The sequence below is a fragment of the Melanotaenia boesemani genome, chromosome 13 (genome assembly GCF_017639745.1).
Source record: "Melanotaenia boesemani isolate fMelBoe1 chromosome 13, fMelBoe1.pri, whole genome shotgun sequence".
In the NCBI taxonomy this organism is placed as follows: domain Eukaryota; kingdom Metazoa; phylum Chordata; class Actinopteri; order Atheriniformes; family Melanotaeniidae; genus Melanotaenia; species Melanotaenia boesemani.
In genome coordinates this window covers 17,060,162-17,081,627 of record NC_055694.1, presented here as the reverse complement: position 1 = coordinate 17,081,627, position 21,466 = coordinate 17,060,162, and the positions used below count along the sequence as shown (strand labels likewise).

Genomic DNA, 21,466 nt, shown 5'->3' with positions numbered 1-21,466 from the left:
TAAGGCATTTTTTATCTAAACAGTGCTAATGTTACAGGCTCTAACACGTATGTGATATTTTTTCTAAAGCCAGTTAAAATAATAGTGGCTCTTTGTATCTCGTAAGTTTTTGACAGAGGCTCCAATTGGTCTCTTATCATGTGATAAGACATGACATGACCCTTCACTGGGCAAAATAATTCTCTGGACCCTCTTGTTCTCCTGTTGTAAATAGTTTGTGTTTGTATGGGACGTAAAAAACAAACCTCCTTCTACCGATTATTTAAAATGTTTGGTGTTTACTATACTGAAAGTAAGCCACAGAGAGTACGCTCTGCTTTTGGCTGTTGGTTGTTCAGTGGAACCTTATTTTCAAGTGTTTTTATATCATTATAATTTAATATATTATTATTTGTTAGTGATACAGCTTTATGTAATATTAAATTATGCAATTTAAAAAATATCTGTTTTTCAGATTAATCTTAGCCAGATTAATGAAAATCTTCATTGATTTTTTTTTCAGCACCAGTTCTTGTCTGAAGCTCTGCAATGGAGAGCTCAAACTGACCCCGACCATGTTCTCTATGTGCTGCTCAATGCCAAGGTAAATTAAACACATACAGTCTGAGTAATCATTAAATAATAGGAGCCTGAGCATCTAAACATTTCACACAAATCATGTGTAATTTTTACCTTTTGACATGCTGTAGTTTCACAATGGTGATCCATTTTGTTGTGTGAGTTCAGCTGTACCTACCCTATTTTTGCACTAGGGGGTAGCAGTATGCACAGCCACTTGTGCTCAGCTACACAAGAGGGCAGAGAAAATCACGGCTACCCTGATGGAAAGGGGAGGCATTAACACAGGGGACAACGTGGTGCTGCTGTATCCCCCAGGTGAGCATACATGTTCAAACAGCCTACGCTCTTGTAAATAATTTAGTTATCTTTCACTGTTTTTTGTCCTTTCATTTAAATGTGATTTTTTTGTTTTTTTCATTATTATTTTTTTATGTGCCATAATATTTTAGCTCACAAGGTTCTGTTGCGTCTCTCCACTGCAGGTATTGACCTGATAGCTGCCTTCTATGGCTGCCTCTACGCAGGGGTCATCCCTGTGACCGTGAGGCCGCCCCACCCACAGAACCTGGCTGCTACGCTCCCTACTGTCCGCATGATCATTGATGTGAGCTCACAAACAAATAAGATAGTATAAATTTGTTATATGTGTATTTTAATAAGGCATTTCCACAGCATAACTGAGTAATAAACAGAATTATTCATGTGCCAGAAGCATTGCTTAACCTTTACATTTTTAATTTTTTTTTATCTTTCTGTTTTCATTTTTATATGTCCACATTTTTTCAGGTTCAAGAACAAACATAACCTTCATATACTTTAAAATGAATCTTTTTCTTTTTATTAACCCTTTTAAATGATGCATTTCTCTGGAGGGATGCTAATACGATTGAACTTTACAGCAGGGAGCAATTCACTGTCAGTCATTAAATGCATTTTGGAAATCTCTACACACAGTGTTTTGTGTTCTTCAAGGAGCAAACATAAACATGTTTTTTTGTGTGTGTGTTTGTTTCACAGGTGAGCAAAGCATCTTGCATCTTGACCACTCAGCCCCTCATGAGGACCCTCAGGTCCAGGGAGGCTGCTGCCAGTGTCAATGTCAAAACATGGCCAACCATCATTGATACAGGTGCTGGATTAGAATAGTGTTAGAACCACAGACATGATGTGAAGCAGCTAAATCTTGGTTATTTTGAGATCTACCTTGTCTACTTTGTTGCTTCTATGACCCAGGTTTGGGAATCTTTAGGTACATTACAATTTAAATGGCTATTTAAATGGCAGTGATGCAATTGGCTGGGCAGATTTCACTCTCAGCCATTGTGTATCTTATGTGCACGCTCCGCAGCACTCCGCTGCTAATCGCTCTTCACTGGCTTCCAGTTGCAGTGCTCATCAAATTTAAAGCTCTGCTTCTGGCTTACACAAACAACAACCCAAATGACTCCTGTCTACCTCCACTCCTTAATCCAGAGCTACACTCCCTCTCGACAGTTACACTCTGCCAGTGAAAGACGGCTAGTGCTCCCACCACAACGTGTCACAAAATCAGTGGCTAGGTTCTTTTCCTCTGTTGTTTCCCAGTGGTGCAACGATCTACCGAACTCTGTCTGATCCGCTGAGTCCTTATCTACTTTTAAAAGAAAGCTAAAGACTCACTAGCTTAACTCTTCTACTCGTTGGAATGAGTTAAAAAGATTTGTCCAGCTCTTTGGCTCAACTAAGTATTAAATAAGCTACGTGCACTTATACTCAAGATGATACTGTGTGATGAAATAGTGATCTCGTAATTAAACAAAGGACTATTATAGAGACAAAAAAAAAGGAAAAAAAAAAAATAGCACTGTCTCTAGCACTGTTCGACAGCACCTGGGTCCAACTGGACTCACAGCAGTCTGACTACAACTTAATTATAATGTCCCGTCTTATTTGAATTCTTGCTTGTGTTGGTCTTACTCTCAAATGTAAGTCGCTTTGGAGAAAAGCATCTGCCAAATGACTGTTAAATAGAATAAAATAGAATAGAACAGCACAGACTGCCTGGGAGCTGCACAACTTATGACTCACATCAGATTTGCTGTTAAATGTACAGGTACAAGAAATATCCCCATCCTTCCACTAATCAAAGCCCAATAAGCAATTAGCAGGTTGAAAAACATTCATTTTAACAAACAGGAGATATTTGAAACTTGTGATTAATTTAGTCATATAAAGAAATAAATATCAGTTTTTATTTTATTTTTTTTCTCCTGACAGATGATCTTCCTAGAAAGCGGCCTCCACATATCTATAAACCTCCTACAGCTGAGATGCTGGCCTACCTGGACTTCAGTGTGTCCACCACAGGCATGTTGACTGGAGTCAAGGTAAATTATTGATACAAATGATCCATAACCTATATATTAAATAAATGGTTTGAATCATTAAAAAAAGTATGAATCCCTTTATTCCAGAAATTCTGGAATCCAATCAGTGAAATGATAATAGTTTTTTTGATGAGTAACCATTCATTACTCATTTATGGTGTTGTTATGGGGGTGATGGCTGAAGACAGGAGTGATCTCCTGTACCTTTCCTTGTTACAATAGACCTGAAGAAGCCTCTCACTAAACACTCTGTTGTTTCCTCACTCTGTTGTGTTGAGGGTGTGAAGAACCGTCCAATTATTTTCAGCATCTTGTGCAGCATTCTTCACTGTAAAATTGGCTTCAGCGTTGTTCCCAGTCCAGAGCCAGCCCTCTTCATCAGTTTGTTCCACAGTCATCTCCTATGTTATGTTCATGTTCAATACAAAGTGATTGTTTCCACGCCATCTCTAAAAGTGACTGACCGGTTCTCTGTACTCAGCTTGTCTTGATGACAAATCAGGTAGCAGGAAGATGCCAGCATCTTCAGTCCCCAAGCCAATTATGATAAGCAAACGGTAATTGGTCTTGAAAGGTGTTCACTTGCCATGTCTTTTGAAGTGTGCCTGACTTAATGAAAAACAAGGTGTTAGAAATATGTGGACAAATCATATCCCTGTTAATCTTATTATAATCTAAGACTTTGGAAAAAGTTGAGACATCAGATCTTTGTGGATTCTCAAACTTGTGTTTAGTGCATGCCTATTGTTTGAAACACTGAAAAAAATATCTCATCCATTAGCTGAGGAATTTTGAAGATAAGTTCATCTTCTACTAGCTTCAAGTAAGTCCAGTTTGCTGAGCAGTTTCACACCAGGACTCTGTTTCACATTGTTTTCAAGTGTCTCAGTTCAACTTAAAGGTCCCATATTATACACTTTATTCCCAATCTGAGACCATTCATTAATATCTAAATGAAATATTTCCGCCATGGTATGGACAAATCGACCCTCAGTTTGAGTGCAGCGGCTTCTCTTCACCTCCCTCTTTTTAGCAGCTTCAGAAATGTGCCGTTTATGGTGGGCGGAACCCTGGTGGAGCAGCTCAGCTGTTGGCTCCGCCCATCGCATCGCCCGTCATGAGGTGATTGACAGGTTAATATATTTTCAAGCTATCAGACTAATAAGGCCGAAACGATAAAATAACTGCCAGCTCTTACCTCTCCAGCTGTGTCACGGACAGTTGGTATTGAACCTGGCTTCAGCTTCAAACGGTTGGCGAAGCCTGCTTTCCATGCCCCCATGTTGTGGAAACAGTCCTCTTTGAAATGCTGGCCACAGACATGCAAAACCTTTGGAAGTTTTCCGGGTACATTTCCTCCAAAAATAAAATTAATCCACTCAGTCCTCGTGGGTTCAGTGGATGGAAGTAAAAAAACGTTTTCGTGTTCATTTATGCAGCCACAAACAGAACAGTGCTTCTGTCGCTTAGCCATGTCCGCTAACGAGGGTTGCCGAAGAGGGAAAAACACTGGGCGCTAGGTGATTTTTAGAGGGCGGGCTTTGAGAGCCGGTAGACGGGTCCATCGCTCTGTGGGGAGTGGTTATTGTCCCTTATGACGTCAAAACGTGCACGCTTTCAAACAAGCTCATTTCAGCGCTTACTTCCCTAGAGGTGGAGCAGGGGGGAGAGAGAGCGCCTGAAAGAGTTTCACACTTACGGGTCTCCTACACATGCGGGGGGACCAGTATGACTGTTCCAAAACCATTAAAAAGTGAATTTTGCATAATATGGGACCTTTAAAACTGAGCTTTGACAATCTAATCTACAAGTTTAAGTAATATGTGTATAACCAGGATGTTCTGCCATCTGGATGAAAAGTCTTTTTGGCATAGAACTGGGAATCTGTATTGCTGGATCACACTCAGTTGTACTGAAAACAGTTGTAAAAAAATGGTAATTCCCCTGTTTCTAAAGCATGTGTCAATTTCTTCAGATGTCTCATGCAGCTGTCAGCACTCTTTGCCGCTCCATTAAGCTGCAGTGTGAGCTCTACTCCTCACGCCAAATAGCCATCTGCCTGGACCCATACTGTGGCCTGGGCTTCGTCTTGTGGTGCCTCTCCAGGTAACTCTCTTTTCACATAACTTGCACTCCCTGTAAACGTTGCATCATTGCTGTAGTGAGTTTGTTTTTGTTTGTTTCCAGTGTTTACTCAGGTCACCAGTCCATCCTTATTCCTCCCCTGGAGCTGGAGATCTCGCTGCCTCTGTGGTTGAGCACACTCAGTCAGTACAAGATCAGAGACACCTTCTGCTCCTACTCTGTCATGGAGCTCTGCACCAAAGGCCTGGGCACACAGACTGAGATGTTGAAGGTCAGAACTGCCCTCACACAATTCTTAAATTAACCAATGTCATTACACTAGCAACAACACACTGATTATTTTTTTCTCTCTCACTGGTATCACAACAGCTTTGAAAACCACTAATTAGTATCTGTTTACCCATTTAAAATTGATATTTTACTAGATATGAAGGCAGAAGTAATCATTCAAACTTTTTTTTTAGTAGAATTAAGATATTTTGTGTGTCTTCACAAAAACAATATTTTTCTTTTACAGCCCTGTTTTTATATTAAATCACTTTAATCTTATTGTGCGCTATTCGCAAACTCATGTAGGTTTTTCTTTTTTTTATTTTTCTCTCTTTAGTCAAGCTCAGTCTACACTTAACTTTTTGCTATGTGTGTATTCAGGCACGCGGTCTGAATCTGTCATGCGTGCGGAGCTGTGTGGTGATCGCAGAGGAGCGGCCTCGTCTCTCTCTCACGCAGTCCTTTTCCAAGCTCTTCAAAGACATCGGCCTGTCACCCCGAGCCGTCAGCACCGCCTTTGGCTCCAGGGTCAACCTGGCCATCTGCCTGCAAGTTAGTGTCATTCAGACACATGCTGATCAGTCCCATCAGTGCACCTCAGTTTCATCCAGGCTTTCTTCTTTGTGTCTGAAAAGACATAATTTTCCATTTTTAACATAAAGAGTTATTGATGTTCTAAAATGAGTTAAAAAGCTCTGAATTTCTAAAATTTCCTCTCTGTTTCATCAGGGCACTTCAGGACCAGACCCCTCTACTGTCTATGTTGACATGAAGTCCCTCCGGCATGACAGGTAAGACTGAAGACCTCTGCAAGTGGTAAAGAGGTGGCTACAGTGGTCACATGATGCGAGTTTAGAAATTAACAGGGTGCGTTCATTAAATGTAATGAGGGGATTTACAGATTGTCTTCTTGTGTGTCCCTCAGGGTGAGGTTAGTAGAAAGGGGAGCGCCACAGAGTCTTCCACTCATGGAGTCCGGCACTGTAAGTATTGATTCCTAACTCATAAAGACATTTGTGTAAAGCTCAGAGAGAGGAAAGAAACAAAAATAAAATTTGTTCCAAGTTTAACTATTGTCTTTTTTTTCCCCTTTAAGATTCTGCCAGGTGTGAGGGTCATCATAGTCAACACAGAGACTAGAGGCCCACTGGGAGACTCGCATCTTGGGGAGGTCAGTGGGCAGAGAAAATAATCGGATAACATTTACATTTTTCTGAGAACATTAAAGCATAACTTCCTCACCCTAAAAGTAGGAGATACCTAAAAAATGTAATCTGTATAAAAAATAAACTTTAATAGCTTAGATTTTCTATAAATAGGGAAATTATTCTGGTATTACTCATGTGTTTCTATCTTTGTGCAGATCTGGGTGAATTCTCCTCACAGTGCCAGTGGCTACTACACCATTTATGGGGAGGAGAGTCTACAAGCAGATCACTTCAACACCAGACTCAGTTTTGGAGATCCTCAAACTCTGTGGGCCAGGACAGGATATCTTGGCTTCATCAAAAGGACTGAGCTGCTGGATGCAAGCAGAGGTCAGAGAATGTTTCATTAAAGCTGACTCGCGACCCTTTCGCCTTTTCTGTCCATAATCACAAGCTAATGACTAATTTAGGGCCCTCTGCTGCCACAATGTCTAGAGGTGTTGTTAGATTAAATAACTTGAGAGATTTTGTGTCTTTTGCGTATTTATATCAAATAAAAAATATATATATATTGTTGCTGATGGATTTGTAACATTGCCTACAGCAGCAAAACATTGCAAGAGATACCCCGGTATTAGCGGTACAGAATTTATAGTATAATCCCCAATCTTACTGTAGTTTTGTTTTTTCTGCAACAGATCGCCATGACGCCTTGTTTGTGGTGGGCTCTCTTGATGAAACATTGGAGCTGAGGGGCTTGCGTTACCACCCCATCGACATCGAGACGTCTGTGTCCCGAGCCCACCGCAGCATTGCGGAGAGGTGAGACTCTTCAATGCAGCACTAGTGATGTGCATAATATGGAGCTGTTGATTACACAGCTAAACAACAAACTAAATTCTCTACACACCTTTGTCCCCCCTTCTCCCCACAGCGCTGTGTTTACATGGACCAATCTGCTGGTGGTGGTGGCGGAGCTTAGTGGCTCAGAGCAGGAGGCCTTGGACCTGGTGCCACTTGTCACCAACGTGGTCTTGGAGGAGCACCACCTAATCGTCGGGGTGGTTGTCATCGTGGACCCCGGGGTGATCCCCATCAATTCCAGGGGAGAAAAGCAGAGGATGCATCTGCGAGACTCCTTCCTGGCGGACCAACTTGACCCTATCTATGTGGCCTACAACATGTGAATGACTTTCAGAAGTTGATGCAGAAAACTGAGCCAGGTTCTGCCAACAGACATGAGGGACAAAGATGTGAGCAGTACGCCCCCCCCACCCAATGTTAAGCCTCAGACACATTCAAAAGACCAAACAAAGTGGGAATGCGAGGACAGTACAACCACTGTAATAACAACATGCTTCCCTCTCAGAAACTGCTCTTTCTTTGCTTCCGCCTGCTCAACGGCTGCAGTCCAGGTTTATCAACATTTCTCAAACCAGGGAGGATTTTCTCTCCTTAAAAGTGAACACGTCTCACCTGGAAGAAATCTGATCTTCACGTACTGTTTGCTCACCACTTCTCCCTCAGCTATCCAATTCACGTTTTTTTTATTTTTTTTTAAAGCATTTTTAATTGCATACTTTCCTCAAAGACATACTTTCATTCCTCCTTTCATGCATTTCTGTTTTCATCTAGAACCATACATCTATGTGTGTTTGCTTTGTTTTGTAACCCCTATGTTCTTGAAGGCAGGGTGGTGCACTGGAACTTTCTATTCCCCTTGCACTTTACGTTCTCACCACTGACTCCCCGTCCTGTCTCACCTGCCCCAATGGGAGAACTCTTTGTCCCCCAGCCCCCCAGGATTTTTTTTTTTCTTTTTTTTTTTCTTTTCTGCTGTCACAACAGCGAATCTGCATCAGTATTAAAAGTGCCAGTAGTCAGTCCAGTCCGCGGCGGCAGTACTGGCTTACAACCTGCCCACCAGGTGCACAGTGGCTCTCACTTCCAACTACATACTGTATTTGCCTGTAGACGTGGTATCGGCATTCACTTATTGCAAAATGTCCTAAAAATACACTTGAATTACTTCTTGGTGCAAGAAAAGACAGACCAGCCTCAGAAACACACACACCTGGATAGTTAAGAGACATTCTTCATTTTCAGTGAGTTAGAGTCACCGAGCTATATTGTCGGAATGTGATAGTACTAATAATTTTTTTATATAAAAGCACCAATTTTCAGAACAGAATTTGCAGCTATACCTGATGTTAAGGTGTGCTTGCTAATTAAGAGTGCAGTTGATGTCTTCTTGCAGGCTACAAGAAAACAAACAAAAAAAAAGAAATAAAAAAACAAACTAACAAGCAAAGGATTTGCAGTAGTGGATTAGGTGGTTCTGAACAGCCAGGCCCCAGTTTGTGCCTCTTATTAGTCACAGCTCAGGAATAAATACCATGTATTATTTAGCCCACGTGTTAGATAATAGTTGATGCTGTTCTGAAGACTTCTCAAAGATTTTCTTTTAGCCATCTGGATGAATAAACACTCTTAGTACATGTGGAAATTAAAATGTGTCTACTTTAATCCGACACCTTGGACAGATCTTTGTATATCAGTTCACATTTGGATTAGAGTGCATCTCCACCTGCATCTTGAACGAATGCTTGTGATTGGACCTCACTTTCCTGCTTTCTATGCAAATAAACAGACTCCATCACACACAGCCAGCTGTGAGCAACAAACATCAGTGAGGCCTTCATTCAGGCATAAACATGTTTCACATCTCATCCATTTAATAGCATTACTTGATTGACATTCTAGTAGTTTATGTAATGGATGCAATGTAAGAAAAGTAAAGAAACCAAATTAGGAGGTTTGTTTGAAAGCTCTGTATGAGCATGCTGATAAATGATGATAAATTCTGCTGATACCAGCTCTTAGAAGCAGGAATAATGGAAGCTTGGCTCCAGTTTCTCAGAACAAGGAGTAATTGTTGGCCCCCCAAAACCTGCAGGAGGGATCCGTAGCTTTAATACTACACACACAGTTGTTTCCATTCCTGCTGCAGAAATTAACCAAACAAAGCACAGAAAGATTTCAGTCCTGGTGGAAATGCTTTTTTGTCACATATTTTTAAGACACTGCTGAAAGATTGCGGCCTCTTAAGGCCCAGACCACTTCCTAGTGTAGCTCATAGGATCTCAATGGGTCCAGAGTCCATTCCCACCTGCACTTAGTGCTGCCGATTTGTGAGCAGCTCACTAGAGAGTGCTGCTAGTGCAAGAACTAAAGAAACGGCAGTAACATTTCCTCATCCAAGAAGCTGTAAATAATCTGTATATATTCCTATAATCTTGTATTTTATATTAAGATGTAATCTTGAGAAAGGTGTTGAAGAGCTTTTTGTTGCGTTGGGGAAAAAAACATTTTCATCCAAATGGTTAAGAGTTTTACAGATTTGGAAATGCTTTCAGAGGAGCTGTGTGTGTGTGTGTGTGTGTGTGTGGGCTGTCGAATGACCTGGGTATTTATTCTCCATTTAGATCTGTTACACAGCTTTTACTCAACAGTAATGGTAATTTATGAGAGGCACAAACTGATGTTAGCAGAGCCGACAGATTTAATGATCATTTTGACATTTGATTCTTCATTTTGAGAACAGCAGCTGACAATAATAATAATAATAATAATAATTAAAAAAAGCAATTTAAGGTCCATGACAAGCTGGTTCAAACAGTGAAAAAAGTATGGAGGACTTAAGTTGCATATTTCCAGCTGATATCTGGTTTAACAGGACGATTCGCTGTTTACTGGCTTTGAATGATGAGGTTCTGAAGTGAGCCTCTAGCTTTCTGTCTGCATGTAGGTAAAAAAAACAAAAAACAAACTAAAATCCAACAATTTTCATTTAATGTCAGCGTGGATTAGATAAATGACGAGCATCAGAAGGCAGGTCAGTGCCTTTTACCTTTGAAAAATTCATATTTATAAACTATTGAATTAAGAAAACAGCATTCACTGAGTGAGGAGAAAACTTTGCCTTATCCAACCTGTGGAACTTCTCTAATATTAATGCTTTTAAAGAACAGTTCCACCAAATCTGCATGAGAAATGAGCTATTAGTTTATAAAGCAAACCACAATATGTTTTTCTTTTCTAGAGGAAGTGACTTTTTAAGTTAGTAAACATACCTTTTTATCATCAATATTTTAGCCAATTCTTTCTGAATGTCTAACACTGAAAAAAAGAGAATTAGAAACAATCAACAAATAAACCTGTGAATTAAAAATGGCAGAATCGTCTTTTCAAAGGAAAAAAAACAACAACACAAGGGTAAAAATGTCTGTATACTGTACTTTAGAAGTCAAATACTGTATTACTGGTGTTACTGTGTACATGGAGATGAACTCTGTAGATAAAAACTTGACTGATCTTTCATACTTGACAGCATTTTTCTGCTTTTTTATTTAAATAGCATCATATTACAAAAGAGACATAACAGATGATCCGGGCAGAAATGATGTGCACTTTCCCAGTATCATTTTATGTATGTGTGTTTGTGTGGGGAACATGTGTGTGTGTGTGTGTGTGTGTGTATTCAGCTTAACAGTGACATTTGGCTTTTATGGTGCAACAAGTTTTGTCTTTTGTAAGAAATTAATCTCAAAATATCAAACTTTTTCCTTCGTTTTTTTTATGTCGCCTCCACTGTATTTTTACTCTTTCCATCCAGAATTGGGATTTAATATATTTTATAGAGGTTTCATCAATATTTTCTTGATGTACTTTGCATTTGGAGCTGTACAACTTCTGCAAAAAGCTGTTTTTTTTTTTGTTTTTTTTTAAATTTAAAAGCAGCTTGACAAACAGTGCAACACATCCATAGATGACTTCTCATTCAGTGACAGACACTGAGGACATGTATGTGAGCCAGTAAGTTAGTTACTCATGAATAACGGTGTGATATTTGCTTTGTTGCTACTATTTTAATAAAGTTTTATAATTTCATGCCGGCCTTCAAGCCTTTTCAATAGACATTGGTGCTATTCAATAAGGGACTGTTGACAGGTTTTCACTCTCCAATGTCAATACACAAAAGGTTTCTTCTTGGGTGCCCTTTATGTTTGAAATTAGTCATTCTTTGTGCTGATATCTTTAAAAGTTTTTGCTTGCTGAAATCTTAAATAACTTGCTTTTCATCAGCTCTGAGATCTGATGAAAAGCTTCCTAACGTGTGACTCAACATGGACAATGCAACCTGATGTATCCACTGTACCCGTCTGAAATACACATTTCAGTTTTCAGTGTGTGCTGTGACAAAATTTCAAACCTCCAAGTTATTCTAAGCACAAACTAACTGCACATTTGAGGTAATGAAATTAGAATCTTTCACACACAAGCTAACATAACTCAAGGGTCCACACTGTATACCTCAACAACTGTCTGTTCACTATGCACCGTCGAGCTGCAGCAAAGACATTCTGGACTAGTTAATGGTGCGATAACTCTTGACAACATGTCTTAATTGACAAAAACACTGTCACGCTGTCATTGAATGTGTTCATGTCAACAAATAAAATACTTTGTCAGACTGTCATTTGCTTTGTTTTTCTCATTTTCATGCAGATTGCTCTTTGAAAGCTTCAGGAATGAGTTGCTGCTGAATAGAAAAATAACAGCCTTTTCCCGCCAGGTGGCAGTGTTGTCACTTCATCTGGAAAAATGCTCAACGTTGTTCAGAGTGATGACTTTCACAACTCAGTTTCTATTGAATGTTTTACTTTAAAAATAGTCAAATTCATTCAGACATTTTATATTTACTTCAACTCACATCTACCCTGAGTCAAAATAAATAATTTTGTTACGTTTTTATCAATAATAAGTGGCTTTCATATATTTTCTGCAGTGGTGGAAGATGTTTTCAGCATCAAGGTTTGTATAAATGATTTTAGCTAAAGCAGAAGAAACAGCTACTGTAATTATTGAGGTAAAAGTACTACTTTGATTCCTGACTGCCATTATAAATGACATAAGACCATTACTGAGGCTTCACTTTTAAAGTATTTTACAGTAAATTTTACAGTCACCAGCTAAAACGGAGGTATGATGCAATGCTCAGCAGGAGAGAAAAAATAAATCTAGTTCAGTTGTGCTTTCTTTTTGCAAGTCTTTAAACGGTTTTCAGTAATGAACCATGTGACTTTAACGCTCTGATGCATTCATTATTAAAAAAACATATATATATATATAAAAAAAAAAACAAAACAGCAAATGCAATATTGTACTTACACAGACATGTATCGTTATGCTTTTCTGTATTAATATTATTTGACTTTTTATAGACTTTATTCTATAAAAATATTTAGAAAATAATGTCTCCATATTTAGAAAATTTTAATATCCTATAAAACACAACTGTATTATTGTCCCTTTCTTTTTTATCACTAAGTCAAATTTGGTATATATTGAATTTTATACTCTATTTATTTGATCTTCAGTGTGTGACAGTGTATTGGATGAGTCACTAATATCCACTGAAGTGGCGAATTTACAAATATACCAGTCTCACCCATGTATATACTAGAAAACAGTCTTTAAGTAGGTGTCCGCTGTAGAGGACACTATGCATGGAAGAGTTAAAGAAAACGAACCAGTTCGATGGAGCTGTTGGCAACTCAGACATTTAAATTGTGATGTTGACTGTTTTTGTAAGAAGCCAAAAGCTACAAAAAAGGCTTGAAACCATAGGATAAATCTTTAACAAGAGTTTAATTTTGTTAGCATGTTTCATTATCCACTGTTCAAAATTTCATCCTCAAAATAATCTGATATATCTGTAATGTAGAAAAAAATATAGTCTAAAATAATAAGTACAGCACACAAATAATACCTGATATGTGTTTTTGTACACAACAGCTATTTGGGGCCATTTAAACAGCTGAATATGTTTTTTTTAAAGATGTATGTAAAAGTGTGCCCTTCCGCAACAAATAGAGACTAATATAGGGTCTATATCATTTATCTATATCTATATATGGTCTGGTGTGCCGGATGTGTCTATCTCAGACTTTCAAGACATTTCCATAAATAATTAAACAACATGGTTTCCTGCAACAAAAAAGCATCTACAAACAGAAATGATGGCCTGTTGTAGGCCAGGCTGTGAAATATCACTAACAACAGTTTATTTATGCTTCCACAAATGCAAGTTTAAAAAAAAAGCACACATAGAAATAAAATTATTGTTTCCACTCTTTCTGGATGTGAGTTTATTTAAGATGAACTAAGGTTGAGTGGAAAAACTGTCCTGAGGTCTGATGAATCAAAGATGGGCAGTAGTTTAAGTACAGGAACTGGTGGACGTGTGTGTAGTGTCCAGTGTGGGAATCATCTGCACACCCTCCTGGGGGATGATGGAGATCTACCAGTCTGTGGTGCTGAGTGTCATCGACTGTGCTGTGGTCTGCTTAGTGACAGCGATGCCAGCAGGCTCAATAAACATATTTATAAAGCCTGATAAAAATAGGAAAGAAGTTGTTGATGTTGTAGTCAGTGAGGAACAAGAGGCCACTGAATAAAATGCTCTCCAACACATACAGTGCTTCCCACCTTCTCCATGACTCACCACACTGACAGCAAAGGTCATTCTCAGACCAATTCATTCAGCTCTGCTGTCACCAAGAACATTTCAGAAACTCCTTCTCTGTGGAACAGTTTATCACACCATCACACTCCACATCTGCATATACTCTTCCTAAATTATGCTTAAATCCATCTTGCGGATGTACATACTTTATTTCTTTTGTTCTATTCTACTTTACTGCTTTGATTAATAAGACTAATATGCTGTTTTTTAATCATACCATTTTTATGTTCAAATTTCTTTTACCTCTCATTTCAAAATTGTCTTGATCTCACTTCTCACTAAAAAAAAAAAAACTTAAAACCTTAATAAATGTGAAAGAACTATTATGACACTAAAACAAAAAACTCTGTCACTGTTATTCTCTGAACAAAACACTGATGGAGGAAACTGACTGCAGGGCTTTAAAGAAGTTGGCAACTGTAACAGCGAGACTAGATGCTTGTAATACACCTGGAATTACCCTTAAGGAGATTTAACAGTCATGAGTGTTTGTATATTAATTCACCAGCTTGTGTAAAAGAAAAACATGTAACACTCAGACAGGTCAGTGATTTAGTGAATATTTTATTGCTGGCAGGCTGGATGTTTCACAGCAGTATGAGAGCAGTGCAGAGCAGAGCTGAGATCATCTTTGTGTTCAGTTTGTGTGCAACAGAAGCTGCAGCAGCCGTCCACTGCTTTGCCTTCAGCCAACCTGCAAACCTGCTGGTCCGGGTGTACACCCCAGGTCTGCGAGGAAGTCCACACTCCTCTCCAAAACTTGTCACTCCTAGCACATAAAACCTTTCTTCTTCTTCACTGTAGCACTGCAAGGGACCCCCACTGTCCCCCTGCGCCGGACATAAACATCACCAGTGTTACTCATGTTCAATCCTGCAGCTCGCAGCACTTTTCCCAAATCACCGCCCTACCTGACATGAATCAGCTGCTCCGCTCTCCAGTCCTGCACAGAGCATGTTCTCAGTGATGAGGCTGTTGTACCAGGTGCGCTGGTTGCACCTTCTCCTGTCAATGAGCTCCACCTCAGCTTCCCGTAGTCTGCCCATCAGCCTGCCTGCAGTGTGCACACCAATATGGTACTTGGCTTATAAAAGGGTTTTAAATGGTCTTTAATGAGTATGTGAAAAGCTAAAAAAAAAAACCCAACAAAAACAAAAAAGCCATGCACTCATTTTCTTATGGAATGATATCACAAGAGACAAAAAATAAATAAATAAATAAAATCATGAGTAGTATACGAATATGTAACAAATATTTAATCACATGCTGTAATATTACTACTGTTGCTGCAAGCAGGTATAAAGGTTTATTAATGAAATAGTCAAACTACAACTCATCAGCAGGCTGTTATATGAACAGGTAATGAATGAATAAATACTTATAACTAATGGAAATTACTCTAAATGCTGATAAGTATTTAGAGCCCTTGTTGTTTTATGTACTTCATTTTGCTTTAACCTGTAATAGATGAACCCCTATTTAAAAAAATGTTAAAATGTTACATTTAAGACATAATGCAATAGCTTGCAACTAATTTAAACTGTTCTTAGACAATCTAACAACTTAAAATTATTATTTCTTAACGTGTTTTCAACATTTTCTTTGATTACTACAAAATACTGTATTGTGAATAGAAATATGTTTGGGTGATTTTATCATATGCAAGCCTGTATGTTGCATGACATTTTACAGAATCTTCTAACATGTTTTCATTTAAATAGGGTAATAGAATCTTGTACTTTTTGCATTTTGTTTCTATCAATTGAAAACAAGTCACATTAGTGAATCTACTGAAATTTATGCAGCAGAAAAACAAACAAAAAAACGTTATAAGAGGTCATATTAGCTCATTTATGTTGCTGTAGCTTCTTAGTAACGGAACATCACTTTACTTCTGTGCTAACACTGAGTTAGTCATGAGAGTAATTTTCTCTTATTTGTTAGCCAACAGTGTACTGCATGTCACCACGACTTCTGATGACGTTGCTTCACATACAAAAGCAGTTTTGTTTCAAACAACTGCATGTCTTAGAGATATCTGTAATGCAAATGTGCCTCAGTGCAATGAGTGTATACACAGTTACAGATGTTGGTAAAAGTCATGAATAAATAAAAAGGGTTTTCATTTTAAATTGAACCATCAGGCTGCAGCCTTTAAATGCTATTGAGTTATTAATAAATTATGCTGGGAGCAGATGCTCTGTATCTACAGAAAGGATCTATTTTAATTTATATTTAACATAGAAAAAAATAACACATTTATAATTTATTATCAATCGAGGCTTAATAAAAGGCATCTGGAACTTTTTTTTCTTATATGCTGTCTGAATGTTATCTTCAACTTGTTTATTTTTTTATTTTTTTTTTTTTTTTGCCCAGCTCTCCCTTATAAATGACTTCCTAGTTACACTAAATGGTAACTTCTCCTTCTGCTGCGTCTCTGCTGCCACAATCAATGACTTTTTTACACCAACCTTTGAAGTAGGTGCTCCCCCATCCAGTGATGAAACAGTGACTGAAGTTCAGCATGAACTCATGGGTCACATTATGAGGAACGCAGACAGGTTGGATGTGATCTGTGAAGTTGAGAGGAGAATGGAGCAGCACCAGCATCACATCGTTGTCAGATGTGACAGCATCGTAGTCCTCGTGCATTATGAATTCTCTGATGGAGCAGATCTGGGCGTGAGCTCCAGGAGTGGATAGCACATGCAGGCCTGCCACCACACTAAACTGGCCTTTGCTGATGTGTCTGAAAACAAAACAGAATCAGCCTAACTTGCTGCAGCTGCTGCTTTATAGACGCTTACACACCAATCCACTGTCAAACTTATAATAATAATAATAATGATAATAATAAGTTTTATTTCTTGACATCTTTCAACACCCAAGGTCATCGTACACAAAAGGAAAAATAAATAAAAAGTAAATAAAAATAAATTACATAAGAGTTAAAAGCAGATAAAGCCAGATTGTGAATACCTTTGAAAGTGAGGACCAGTAACTTATAGTTGATTCTGTATTTTATTGGGAGCCAGTGGAGTTGTTGAAGTACAGGTGAAATATGTTTAAACGAAGAGGTGCGAGTCAGGATACGAGCAGCAGAGTTCTGGAGAAGCTGTAGTTTCTGAAGTGATTTATTGGGAAGACCGGAGAGGAGTGAGTTACAGTACACCATCCTCCCCAGTGCTTTAAGTGGAACAAAATAAGTGGTGGTACTCCCTTAATGACTTGCTGTCAGTTTGTCATACAGTACAAATATGGGACAAAAACATGGGTGATACTTATATGTAGATCTATAAATCGATCTATAGCTCAATAGTTTTATTGCATAGAAATGACAAAGAACAAAGCAAGTTCTAAACCAAATACACATTTGCCAAATTCAAAGTGCCATGGAGACACTTTTATTAACTTCAAGCCACATGGCATTAAAATAGACATTAAAAATAAAACTGAAAAGTAAATACATAAAGTAAAAGCTGATCCTCCCTATATGAAGTAATGATTTTTGTTGTATGTGTACAGCAGAATGAGGAGGATGAACTTTCATGCTCTGCAGCCATATCATTTAGTTACATGCTGGACACTTTGATGATGAATCTAGATGCCCTTTTAAATGTGTGATGCACACGCCACATTCCTGTTGCTTTAGCTTTTATCTCAGAGACAACTCACAGATCTGTCCTCCATGATGACCCAGACTAGATCAGTTATGTTTGTAAGTTATCCTCACCTGTATTTGTAAAAGCAGTGTGCAGCGGTGAGCACCCAGTGGCTGTTGAGGATTGTCCCGCCACAGTGATGCCTGGACAGAATACGGATGCTGACCTGCCAGGGCCACGCCCCCTCAGTGGCCTCCCGGCCACCCACTATCCGAGATGCACCTGGGGGCCCAACCAGGGTCCGCTGTCCACAACCTCGTCAACAAATCAAATAAAAATTTTGTGTGAATTTTAAAATGATAAGATTTAGCTTTTGCTAACATCAGCGTGTGAGGTCATTGTTAAAGTGTGGGCACAATGCCAAGTTAAATAAAAAAATTTCTGTTTCTGCAGTATGAAAGTGGAAACTGCTGCCATAATTGTATTCATTCAAAAACAAAACCGTTTGTTATAATTATGACAGGATAAAGCACATAATTCTTGCCCACCCTCTCAATTCAACTCACCATGCTGTGCTGAAGTTGGTGCAGTCAGACTTAAAACACTACCAAGAAGCAGAAAAGTCTTAATCTCCATTTAGTTGGGGACTTTTTGGGACATTTTAAAGCAGCAAATAAAAACCACTCCTTCCGTGCAGTGACGTTATACGAACGGCAGTTGGTTCACGCTAATTTGTTCTGCGCCAAATCAAATAAAGTCCCTTAAACCGCGATTTAAAACAAAATAAAATAATATATATATATATATATATATATAAATAACGTTTTCACTGTGAAATGACTGTGTTATGTCATTCAGAGCGGCAAAAGTTTGCATGATTTACATCTGAAAGAAAATAAAATCTATTGATCTGGCCTGGCTCTCCATGGCGACCGCCAGCATTTTTTAAGTAAATTGACATTGTTCAAAACCAAGGTATGCACCACATATTTCTGGATTAATGATCTTTAAACTAACTGAAGTACCATAAGAAATTACATCACCTGCATTCAAAAATCCAACTTCGAATAAATTAATGAAGGAAAGACGTCTCGACAGTATAAAGTATGCAACCTTTATTTACAGTATGCAGGTAGGATGATTCGACCGTTTAAATGACCCCATTAAAGCATGCTACCTGAGTTAGAGTGAGATGTATGTCGCTATAGACGATCTTTGCACGTACGTGCGTTGTGTTGTTTACGTGAGTGTTCCCGGTCATTGTTAAATAAAGAGCAGAGCCTCCTCTTCTCACGGACAAGCAAGTTAGTGCGGCGCACCAAATTCTGAACATGTCTCCGGTGTCTCTGTATTTTAGTGGCTAAGCAGGTCTGCTCATTTTGGGTGTGAGGGATGTCCACATCGGCTGAGAGTTTGGGAGTGAGCTTCAGAACTGCGAGAGAGACAATCGCTAGAGAGCCAATATATTGTATATTTATGCAGGTAGGATGAGTCGACAGAATAAGATACCCTATCAAAGTATGCTAAAGCTGATCACAACAACAATTTCTACCCGTTCAGAGTTGAGGGCAGCATGGATTGGTGTTGTGTGCTTGAGCTGAAGGTATAGGTAGCACCAGGGGTGTAGAAAACTTCAAAAGTGTGGGGGATGTGGGCGCGAGGGGGGAGTTCTTGATCACACTGCTGAACAAAGTCAGGTTTTTTTTTTCTGAACCATAACTGTGACTTGGTGTTAATAAATGGCCAAAATGCCAATTTGACCATCAGAGGGCCGTGATATATTGTTCTGCATCAACACTGAAAAATTTATTTTCATTGGTGTTTGAACCAGTGTGAGTTGTTTTTTTTTTTTTTTTAAACTCTCATTGTTTTTTTTTTTGTTTTGTTTAGGTTTTATTGTTTTTTTTCTTTTTAATATATATATATATATATATATATATATATATATATATATACATATATATATTGCTTCTTAGTTGAGCACTTTCAGTTCATTAAGGTGCTTTATAAACAAAGTTGGCTTGGCAAATTGTTCAATTGACTTGAATTAAATAATTGTTTATTGTGTTAATAAACTTGAAAACAACTACATCAGCATACAGCTGTTTTTTTATTATTTACATATTCATTACAATCCTTTTCCAGACTACTAAAGGATTTAAACAGCCATTTAACCATTTAACAAATGCAGACCAGAGGTTCTGTTCTCTAAAGAAAAGCACAGGCAAGTTAGCAAGTACAGAATGTAATTAAATGTAGTTTAAGACACTTTCCAATCTATTTGCCTTGTCGTTCTTCATGAACATGTCTCTGTATATAATCCAGTTTTAGCTCCTGTCGGTGCTATTTTGCTGATTTTTGGGACATTTTCTTCTCTATCTGTACTGCTCAGTGAATCCAAGGAGGCAGCCATCTTTCTTTTCTGTTTACCAGAAGCTGACCTCTGATTGGTGTAAAGCGATGACGTGACGGCTGTACCACCACTTTCGAAGTAAAATGCTGTTACGCTGAACAGTAGCGAGACAGCGGTGATCACGGGACTTGTGGGGGATAATTAGCTCCGAACTTTCGGAGTAATGCTAAAGGCAAACCAGTCTTTTTTTTTCGAGGAAAAATTGTGTGATCCCTTAGACTGTGGAGCGAGATGAAACGATAACAGGGTTGACATTACAGCCTACATTTTGGAGAAGGAGTTCAGCAGGAACCCTGAACGCCTGCTCGAATCCCATTTGCTTCGCACAACAGTTTCTTTTCTTGGTTTAACAACTGCAGCATGCCAGCTAACTGGGTCTGCTGCACTTCTAACTCCTCCCACCAGCCCTGACTATTGAAGAATAGCTGGTGACTTTCATCTTACATAAAGTCAATGACACACGGCCCCTGGCCCTGACAGGCTCAGAGGCAGGGTGCTCAAAGACTGCTCCACTGAGTTAGGTGGGGTTCTCACTAGGGTTGTTAAATTTAATCATTTCTACAATGCATTGCAACGTGGATGTGGACGATTCTGCATGGATTTAGCAACAAAACAATCGATTATGTAAAGTATATATTGAGTAAAATATGTATGGGCAAATGTTTTCTGGACATAAAGGAGAACATCTTAATTTCAATATTCTGGCTCAGCTGACTATGGAAAGAATGAAGGGACAAAACACACTGACTTACTGCAAGAAATCTTGCCACTAGAGGGGTGCTTAACCATTTCGATAACAGAACGACACAGTATAATAATGATGTTTCTTGATTTTCTGGCAATGGAACAATAAAGTTCAATAATAGGTTGAAAATAACATCATTGTTTGCATCTTTATGATGTTTGTCAGTATCAGGATATTCAGATCGATTTCTGAAATAATTCTAAATAAACAGAGAGTTCGAATTACCTGACTGCTTGTATCCATTGATGAAGAAAGTAGCAACATGCGGTAATAAAGAAAATTAAGGATGCAACACATAGTCATGTGTTATGATGCATTGTTGAATCAAATTGAATTGTTGACAAGATAATCATAATCAAGCTGAATCGTGAGACCAGTGAAACTGAACAGCAATATCTGGTACTATCCAGTTACTATCTGGTACTATCCAGTTACTATCTGGTACTATCCAGTTACTATCTGGTACTATCCAGTTACTAGGTACAGAGGGAGAAAATGTTGAGTTGTTGGAGATGTGTACTCACATCTTCTGTGAGTTTTTGTGCTGCTAATCAAACAGGAGTAGATAGATAGATAGATAGATAGATAGATAGATAGATAGATAGATAGATAGATAGATAAAGACATTAAAGATTTTTAGAATAAAGAAGGTGTAGATAACTTTACTTTAAATCTTTTGATGGAC

At 38.5% G+C, this 21,466-nt stretch overlaps 2 protein-coding genes across 4 annotated transcripts in view; one reads left to right on the top strand and one right to left on the bottom strand.

Annotated features, from left to right (window-relative positions):
- Positions 1–11,969, top strand: part of dip2ba (disco-interacting protein 2 homolog Ba) — a 46,008-nt gene extending 34,039 nt beyond the window's left edge. For both annotated transcript variants that reach the window (XM_042003590.1, XM_042003589.1), the window contains 14 exons: positions 503–583; positions 753–876; positions 1,044–1,165; positions 1,579–1,690; positions 2,818–2,927; positions 4,903–5,033; positions 5,115–5,283; positions 5,664–5,834; positions 6,012–6,073; positions 6,208–6,265; positions 6,379–6,453; positions 6,646–6,820; positions 7,129–7,252; positions 7,365–11,969. In XM_042003590.1, the coding sequence (XP_041859524.1) occupies positions 503–583; positions 753–876; positions 1,044–1,165; positions 1,579–1,690; positions 2,818–2,927; positions 4,903–5,033; positions 5,115–5,283; positions 5,664–5,834; positions 6,012–6,073; positions 6,208–6,265; positions 6,379–6,453; positions 6,646–6,820; positions 7,129–7,252; positions 7,365–7,617 (1,767 nt within the window). In that variant the 3' untranslated portion in view covers positions 7,618–11,969. The remainder of the gene's footprint in view (positions 1–502; positions 584–752; positions 877–1,043; positions 1,166–1,578; positions 1,691–2,817; positions 2,928–4,902; positions 5,034–5,114; positions 5,284–5,663; positions 5,835–6,011; positions 6,074–6,207; positions 6,266–6,378; positions 6,454–6,645; positions 6,821–7,128; positions 7,253–7,364) is intronic.
- Positions 11,970–14,598: 2,629 nt separating this feature from the next.
- LOC121651411 (transmembrane protease serine 11D) lies at positions 14,599–19,421 on the bottom strand. Of its 2 annotated transcripts, XM_042003591.1 has the most exons (6): positions 19,176–19,421; positions 18,190–18,227; positions 17,755–17,938; positions 16,493–16,770; positions 14,930–15,072; positions 14,599–14,848 (listed from the first exon to the last, which is right to left on the bottom strand). In XM_042003591.1, the coding sequence occupies exons 1-6, from the start codon at positions 19,385–19,387 to the stop codon at positions 14,606–14,608; spliced, it is 1,098 nt and encodes a 365-aa protein (XP_041859525.1). In that variant the 5' UTR covers positions 19,388–19,421; the 3' UTR covers positions 14,599–14,605. The 2 variants fall into 2 exon arrangements, with proteins under 2 accessions (XP_041859525.1, XP_041859526.1); XM_042003592.1 differs by lacking the exon at positions 19,176–19,421 and having other exon boundaries at positions 18,190–18,378.
- Positions 19,422–21,466: the final 2,045 nt, after the last annotated feature.